General features: G+C 43.4%; 1 protein-coding gene across 1 annotated transcript; it reads left to right on the plus strand.

The window, feature by feature from the left end:
* Positions 1–1052: 1052 nt before the first annotated feature.
* Positions 1053–5183, plus strand: LOC116502437 (gastrula zinc finger protein XlCGF71.1-like). The gene is made up of 5 exons (XM_032208330.1): positions 1053–1185; positions 1707–1803; positions 2115–2546; positions 3212–3285; positions 5128–5183. The coding sequence occupies exons 1-5, from the start codon at positions 1053–1055 to the stop codon at positions 5181–5183; spliced, it is 792 nt and encodes a 263-aa protein (XP_032064221.1).
* The last annotated feature ends 3916 nt before the right edge of the window (positions 5184–9099 follow it).

A 9099-nucleotide genomic window follows, 5' to 3' on the forward strand; every position in this document is an offset into this window, starting at 1 on the left:
CACTGGAGGCTTTTCAGAAGAGACGAGACAGCCTCTTATCTGAAATAGTTTAAGGCTGGGGTTCTGCAACCTTAAATACTCAAAGAACCACAAAAGTCCTAACTGGAAGCCCTCTGTGGAATTCTGCAGCCGACCGGAAATCCGGTTTCCCCAACATAGAGTCTCCTCCTAGCACAGCATCCTTTTTTTCTCTACCCTGTTTCCCTGAAAATAAGCCGCTTATTTCAGCAGTCAAAAGAAAATAAGACCCTGTCTTATTTTCAGAGAAACATGGTACCTGTTCTAACTGAAAGTACTATCAATTGTGGAGATGACCGGAAAACCCACCTCTTGCCATAGTCTCCTCCTGGTGCAGCCTTCTTCCTCCCCCCCTTCCAAACCTGAAGCTCCTCTCAAAATTGTGGTGCCGACTAGCAACAGGGAACTGCAGCAGAGAGATGAAAGAGCCACGTGTGACTCCCAGGGTTGCTGACCTCTTGTTAAGGGTCTCCTGATTGAGCAGGGCTGGATTAGAATATTTTTAAGACTCTTTCAAATTCTAATATTATTTCTGTTGGGATAATATTTTTATGTCCTGATTAGTAAAACCAAAGATATCAAAGAGGTGTACTTCTTTTTCATTGACTGTATTTGAAAACAACCCTTTGCTCGGCTAGGAATTTGTGATTGACCCAGTCAACAAGTGAATTTTATCATTGAAGGGAATTCAAACTTGGATCTGGTAGTTTCCATGTCTCATCAATGAATCATGATTAATGTAAAAGCTATGAAGCTGTGTGGCATGTTTGCTTTTTCATTGTAATGTAAATGTTTCCCCCTCATCTTCTTGCAACCATTTTAGCACAATTAAAGATACCTCTTTTATCGAATCTTATAGACAAGAAGCAAGAAATACGAGCACTCTGGAAACTGAGATACAAGCAACATTGAATATCAAACCAAGTCAGTCCTGAAATCAAAATATTTTTCATTTCCTTCAGAGAGCCACACAGAGACTCACACAGGAGAGAAGCCCTACAAGTGCTCCCAATGCGGTATTTGTTTTAACGAGCATGGCAATGTGGACTGAAACCAAGGGAAAACTGTTTGAATGTCCTGATTGTGAGAAATGTTTCTGTGATAATTCCAGCCTCTTGAGACACCAGAGAACTCATACAGGAGAGAAACCCTTTGAATGTCCTGACCGTGGGAATAGTTTCAGTCGACATTCTCACCTCATTTCACACCAGAGGACTCACACACGAGAGAAACCGTTTGAATGTCCTGATTGTGGGAAAAGTTTCAGTCAGCATTCCAATCTCATGGCTCACCAGAGGACTCACACAGGAGAGAAAGCTTTTAAATGTCCTGATTGTGGTAAAAGTTTCAGCAAGACCTGCAACCTGGTTCAACACCAGAGGACTCACAGAGGAGAGAAACCCTTCAAATGCCCTGATTGTGAGAAAAGTTTCAGTACCAATTGCAACCTGGTGAAACACCAGAGGACTCACCCAGGAGAAAAACCGTTTGAATGTCCTGATTGCGGGAAAAGTTTCGTCATCATTCCAATCTCATTGCTCACCAGAAGACTCACAAAGGAGAGAACACCTTTGAATGTCCTGATTGTGGAAAAAGGTTCAACTGCTAGTTCTATCCTGTGTTACACCAGAGAACTCACACAGGGGAGAAACAGTTTGAAATGTCTGTTTGTGAAAAGGTTTAGTCAGAATGCAGCCTGGTGATACACCAAAGAACTCACACAGGAGAGAAAAACCTTTTGGATGTCCATGATTGTGGAAAAGTTTTAGTGACAATTCCAGCCTGGTGAAACCACAGAGGATCACACAGGAGAAAAACCCTTTGACTGTCCTGTTTGTGGGAAAGTTTTAGTGAGAATTCCAGCCTGGGGATACACCAAAGAACTCACACAGGAGAGAACCCTTTGGAGGTCCTGATTGTGGAAAAGGTTTTAGTGACAATTCCAGCCTGGTGAAACACCAGAGGACCCACACAGGAGAGAAACCCTTTGGATGTCCTGATTGTGGAAAATGTTTTAGTTGGAATTCCAGCCTGGGCATACACCAAAGAACTCACACAGGAGAAAAACCGTTTGAATGTCCTGTTTGTGGGAAAAGTTTCAGTTACAATTCTAGTCTGGTGATACACCAGAGGACTCACACAGGAGAGAAACCGTTTGAATGCCCTGATTGTGGGAAAAGTTTCAGTCAGCATTCCAATCTCATGGCTCACCAGAGAACTCACACAGGAGAGAAACCCTTCAAATGCCCCGATTGTGAGAAAAGTTTCAGCAAGACCTGCAACCTGGTTCAACACCAGAGGACTCACACAGGAGAGAAACCCTTCAAATGCCCTGATTGTGAGAAAAGTTTCAGTGCCAATTGCAACCTGGTGATACACCAGATGACTCACACAGGAGAGAAACCCTTTGAATGTCCTGATTGTGAGAAAAGGTTCACTGCTAGGTCTATCCTGGTGTTACACCAGAGAACTCACACAGGAGAGAAACCGTTTGAATGTCCTGTTTGTGGAAAAAGTTTTAGTCAGAATTCCAGGCCTGGTGATACACCAAAGAACTCACACAGGAGAGAAACCCTTTGGATGTCCTGATTGTGAAAAAAAGTTTTAGTCAGAATTCCAGCCTGGTGATACACCAAAGAACTCACACAGGAGAGAAACCCTTTGGATGTCCCTGATTGTGGAAAAGGTTTTAGTGACAATTCCAGGCTGGTGAAACACCAGAGGACTCACACAGGAGAAAAACCCTTTGAATGTCCTGTTTGTGGGAAAGGTTTTAGTGTGACTTCCAGCCTGGTGATACACCAAAGAACTCACACAGGAGAGAAACCCTTTGGATGTCCTGATTGTGGAAAAGGTTTTAGTGACAATTCCAGGCTGGTGAAACACCAGAGGACTCACACAGGAGAGAAACCCTTTGGATGTCCTGATTGTGGAAAAAGTTTTAGTCAGAATTCCAGCCTGGTGATACACCAAAGAACTCACACAGAGAGAAAACCCTTTGAATGTCCTGTTGTGGGAAAAAGGTTCAGTCACGAATTCTAGTCTGGTGATACACCAGAGGACTCACACACGGAGAGAAACCGTTTGAATGTCCTGATTGTGGGAAAAGTTTTCAGTCAGCATTCCAATCTCATGGCTCACCAGAGGACTCACACAGGAGAGAAAGCTTTTAATGTCCTGATTGTGGTAAAAGTTTCAGCAAGACCTGCAACCTGGTTCAACACCAGAGGACTCACACAGGAGAGAAACCCTTCAAATGCCCTGATTGTGAGAAAGTTTCAGTACCAATTGCAACCTGGTGATACACCAGACGACTCACACAGGAGAGAAACCGTTTGAATGTCCTGTTTGTGGGAAAAATTTCAGTCAGCATTCCAATCTCATTGCTCACCAGAGAACTCACACAGGATAGTAACCCTTTGAATGTTGTGATTGTGAGAAAAGGTTCACTGCTAGGTCTATCCTGGTGATGCACCAGAGAACTCACACAGGAGAGAAACCGTTTGAATGTCCTGTTTGTGGAAATGTTTCAGTAAGAATTCCAACTTGGTGACATACTAGAGGACTCACACAGGAGAGAAACCGTACGAGTGTCCAGACTGTGGGAAAGATTTCAGCACTAGATGTAACCTTATAATCATATGCTTATACACACAGGGAGAAACCATTTAAGTGCCTCGAGTGTGGGCGGTGGTTCAGGCAACATTCCAGCCTTATCGCACACAAGAAAATCCATCAGAGGCCCAAAGGATGAGCGGAGAGAAGCTTAAATTTCATTTTTAATGTCCCATTGTAAGTCCAGCTGAGAAAGTGACTATTTAATTTGACTACGAAGAATTTGCCTGATTTTTTGTAGGCAAATACGTAATGATACTAGATGAGGAGGAGAACAGAAAAAATTGGAACGTTATAGTTTGATCATGGGGATTACCTGTATTTATTTTTGCAGAAATTGTGCAATTATGTGATTGATTTGATTTGATTTGATTTAATAACTTTATAGGCTGCCCAATCCTGAAGGACTCCGGGCGGCTTACAGAAAATAAATTTTAAAAAAGTGAAGTGTTAAAAAACGGAGGAAACAGATTAAAAGAAAAACCACATCATGCACCCAGTCTAATTGGGACTGGACCTCGGTCATGAGGTCAACAGCCCCAGGCCTGCCAGAATAGCCAGGTTTTGATAGCCTTTGGGAAGGCCATGAGAGTGGGTAGGGTCCGGATCTCTGGGGATAGTTCATTCCATAGGGTCGGAGCAGCTACAGAGAAGGCCCTCCCCGGGGACCGGCAGCCGACATTGTCTGGCTGACGGCACCTGGAGAAGGCCCACCCTGTGCGATCTTATCGGCCGTTGGGAGGTATGCGGCAGAAGACGGTCTCGCAGATATCCGGGTCCTAGGCCATGTAGGGCTTTAAAGGTAATGACCAGCACCTTGAATCGCGCTCGGAGACTGATAGGGAGCCAGTGCAGCTGCGGAGGATAGGTGTAATGTGGGTGTATCTTGGTACACCCAGTATCGCTCGCACGGCTGCATTCTGGACTAGTTGTAGTCTCCGAACACTTTTCAGGGGCAGCCCATGTAGAGCCCATTACAGTAGTCAAGTCTTGTGAAAACATTTTGAAAGTGTTCTTTGCATTTTCATCATAGTAGATGATAGAAATGTTATGTACTGTGTCCTACCCTTTTTCCTCCTTTCCTGCCTCAAGATTTTCAGTCCCAGAATTCTCCATCCAGCATTTCTTGGCGATGGGAATACTCAGACTATAGTTACAGATTGTGGCTCCCATATAAGGAGAAAATGAGAGAAGAGAAGTAGAAGGGGTTCAAAGTTTATCTTTTAAAACAGCTCCAGGAATTCAGTGCAACCAAGTATGTCTGTTCCGATTGTGTCAAGAATGAGGCAAGCAATTAAAGATACCATATGAATAGCAAATATATTGGGAGAGTTAGGGGCAGCGACAAAACTAGTCTAAAATTTCGGGTGTTAAAGGCATTTGTGCTTGCAAGTGACCTTCGTGGAGAAGATTTGAGGACAAAAGGGATTGTGGTATTGTGCACAGGACTTCCAGGTTTATTCACAACTACTGCTTTGATCTCCTTTGTTTTAGGCGCCTCCTTGTTAGACTTTGACAGCTGTGGGTTCATTGCACCACTAAGGGACTGATACCTTTGTGACTCTCCCCTCTGGTGGGGAGATGTGGGCGGAAAATTGTATAGGACATAAATGTTTCATTTCTAAAACTGCATTGCATAAGAATCATGGATAGCTTTTGAGAAGAAAAATAAAGTCTCAGCATTTCTGTAAACATTAAGAACAGGGTAATGCAATGCTCTCTTCCCAATACATGGGAGGTGTTTCCTGTTCTTTCACTTCACTCCCAGGGCTCCTTAATTTTTTTCAAAACTGTATCCTTCAAATATGCAGATGGATTATCCTGATTTTGCTGGGCTTAGAAGACTGCAAAGAAATCCAAGATTCTTTATTTCACCAACACCATTCAAAAAGACGGGTTACAATCTTTTTTAGTATGTCACAGACATGTGATACCTTTCAATGACATCCAACAACCAGGACAAGGCCAGTTGTGTGGAGAAACCAAGAGTCTCTTGGCCATAGTCTTCATTCCAAGTGATTTAGAATTTAAAAATGTGCAAAATTTAAAATTGTGTGTATGTGTATGTATAACATCATTGCTGGGTGTTGTTCGGGCAACTGAATGGAACTGAGTGTTTACTGGCCAGATGCTCTTCCTGTCGCCAATGTCGAGTTCATAGCAAATATATTCTCATTGTGCCCAGAGAGAGAGAAATATCTGCCTCTATCTAGGATCAAATTCACAGCCTCCTGATTGTGAAGCGAGAGCTCCACCTCTAATTCACTGTGTCAGAGTTTGTTGCAGAAATCAAATGCAGAAAACACACACATGTAACTGATTCAGTAGGATTCATTATCTTTTCTTTATATTTAATATAACACATAAGTAATATATACAATACCAAGAGTGGTTCTTCATTGTGGTAGAGAGGAGAGATTGTATTTCAGTTTTAATTCAGCAGTGCAGGCTGGTTTCATTTCTCAGCACAGACTTGAAGCTTTAGTACAGAACAGTTGGACTAAGCCATGCCCAGGCGCCTAGCTGTCGCCAGCAAATATTGTTTCAGTTTCTAAACAGCCATCATTGGCTGATTTAGTTGCTATGCCTATTCATTGGCTGACCTTGTTACTGTCAGGGTTCCAAGAAACACCCCCAATGAAAGAAAACTCCGAGGCTTGAGTTTCTTCAAAGTTTCATTTTATTAGAAATGTTATGTTGGCATATCTGGGAAAACTCGAATCAGAAAGCTTCCAGGTTTTCCCACCCAGTTGAAAGTTCCAGACCCTGCCCCACACCCACAAGTCTATCACATGCCCCAATCCTTCATTGCCACAAAGAAAGATTCCGCCCATCCAGGTCCATGCAGGTGCAGGGATAAAGCGACCTTGACTTTCTGAGGAAGAACGTTGTTATGGCTACACATCCCCCATACTCTGTATAATCCCCCCTCCCATTTTCCCACAGTAGAACGTGTGGCAGAACTGAAATCCAATAAGTAAAAGCTTCCAGGTCTGACAGGCAGCCTCTCTTCAGAAGACAAGTGTAACTAACCACCTCTCCCCCCCCCCACCCCACAGGAGGGCCCTTTGGTTTATCTGGAAATTTGTCATGGAATTGCTTAACTAATTTGTCCATTCCAACTCTTTACCCATGTAGCTTCCGACAAAGGGTACCCCTTCCAATGCATAATTGCAAACGATCTCTAAATAATCTGGAGTCTGGTATTTTTTCCCCCACTTCATAATGTGTCTCTCCTTGTACTACTGTAGGGGGAGGGCGTGGTTGGGTCTGAGGTCTCAAACTAGACCCAATCACAGGTTTCAGCAAGCTACAATGGTAAGGCAGGACATAAAGCGAGATTTTGGACATAAGAGTGAACATGAAACGGGGTCAAACTAGAGGATCTCCTGGGGTCCCATTTATCCCTTCTATCTCGTTATACATTTTATAGTCTTGAAGAAAAACAGGAAGTTTGAACTCAGGAAACTTGAATGTCAAACATCTGCTGTAGATCAGCGAGTCAAACGTTATAGCTTAACCACAAAAGCCAGTATGTAACCAGTGCTTCCTGCATGCCAACTGCAGCCTAGACATCAAAGGGCAATGCAGGTATAATCTGCTTCTCTGCTTAGAAATAAGGAATTTAGCCAATAGAAATGAATTAGAACATTTCTGTGTTAGCTGTTTTGAGGAAGTTATAAGAACATGCTTCTCCCTAAGAACCTCGCTCAGACATCAAATGTGGGTTTAAATGTCTGAGCCATTTGGCCAAATAAAGTTTTTCTTGATCTCGCAGGCCAAATCTCCTGATTTTCTGCAACAATGGAAAACTGGGTGTATTTTCCCTAGAATTCGGGAAGGCAGAGCTGAACTGCCACTGGGTTATTATTTTTACTATTGGGAAGGAACCTAAAAATTTAGGTCCCAATTTCTTGTTAGGTATCCTCAACCGTATGTACTTTGTCGATAGAAAAACTTTAACTAGCACAAAGAAGGGGGGGGTTGTAGCGAGAAGTGCTTCTTTGCATGTTTTTTTATACGCTGCATCTACCAGGGCTTTCTTGGCATTCTCCCACTCCTTTTTGAGAGAGTCCATCCAGTCAGTCAAAGACATTTTGGAGGGGGAGCTCTCTGGGCAGCTCAGGCATGGGGACAAATTCCATGCCACTGGTAATTTGGAAAGTAGTTAATCAAGTGCTGCAATGGACAGCATTATTATACGCCACTTCGGCAAAGGGTAGCAGGTCTGATCAATTGTTCTGTTGGTAATCCACATAACGGATGTATTATTCAACAATTGCGTTTGAACGTTCTGCTGTTCTTCCTAACTAGCTGACAAATGGTACTCAACATGTAGTCCTCGGTGGAACTACACTCAGATAGGGGGATGTAAGCAGTGTAAAATTTTACACTTAAATAAGAAAAACCATCTGACTCTGGAAAGTGCGCAGAGAAGAGCAAGAAAGATGACTAGGGGGCTGGAGGCTAAAACACAGGAAGAACGGTTAAAGGAATTGGATACGCCTAGTCTAATGAAAAGAAGAACAAGGGGAGACATGATAGCAGTATTCCAATATTTGAGTGCCTGCCATAAAGAAAAGAGGGTCAACTTATTTTCCGAAGCACCAGGAGGCAGGACAAGGAACGATGGATGGAAACTAAGGACAGAGAGAAGCAACTTAGGGTCTCCTGCTTAATCAGGGTTGGAGTCAAGACCTCCAAGGTCCCTTCCAGCTCTATTCTGATTAACTGATTGGTCTTGAAAGCTGCATCCTTTAATATAATATTGGAGCAGCAGGAACAGGTCAATGGGTAGATTTTGTGGGGAGGAAGAACATCCTGTTTGGTATAGTGGTGCAGGCACCAGTTTAGTGACAGAGAAACGCTCAGTTCCAGTCCCACCTGAAGGGCAAAACCATTGGCCAGTCCTCTCAAGCTTAGGAAGCAGGAAAGGGGGGGGGGGAAACCCTTCCAAAATCCCTTGCCAAGGAAACTTCAAGGCCAGGCATCAAGACTGACCCAAAGACACCAAAAACAGAGCTATGTAGTGTCAAACTTCGCTATTTCATTGGCTCAGTTGCAAAGCTTGGAGTCAAAAAGGACCTGCTGCTGTATATTACTGAAAATACCTTCCCAGCCAAGGGAATGGTCTCCAATCTTGGCAACTTTAAGACATGTGGACTTCAACTCCCATAATTCCTCAGCCAGCAAAGCAGCAAAGCAGCAAAGCAAAGGAATTCTGGGAGTTGGAAGTCCACAATTCTTAAACATGCCATGGTTGGATGTATGAATGGCCATCCCCTGGCTTCCTACATATCAGTTAAATCACAAGTGAGTTCCTCCCATGGGGCTTTTTCAGGTCAAGAAACAGAGGCAACTAAGAAGGCTTCAAAGTAATCAGAGAGACTGCAATTGGGGGGGGGGGGGGAATCTACAGAATAAATATTTTTGGCCACCTTACAACAATAAAAGAACGACTTGGAG

Source organism: Thamnophis elegans, chromosome 2, assembly GCF_009769535.1.
Source record: "Thamnophis elegans isolate rThaEle1 chromosome 2, rThaEle1.pri, whole genome shotgun sequence".
NCBI classification, from domain to species: Eukaryota; Metazoa; Chordata; class Lepidosauria; order Squamata; family Colubridae; genus Thamnophis; species Thamnophis elegans.

Coding starts and splice junctions, on each gene's coding strand:
- LOC116502437 (XM_032208330.1), top strand. CDS start 1,053: ATGGCAATGTGGACTGAAACCAAGGGAAAACTGTTTGAATGTCCTGAT. Junction 1,186..1,706: donor ACCCTTTGAATGTCCTGACC/GTGGGAATAGTT, acceptor AGGTTTAGTCAG/AATGCAGCCTGGTGATACAC. Junction 2,547..3,211: donor GGAAAAAGTTTTAGTCAGAA/TTCCAGGCCTGG, acceptor TTGTGGTAAAAG/TTTCAGCAAGACCTGCAACC.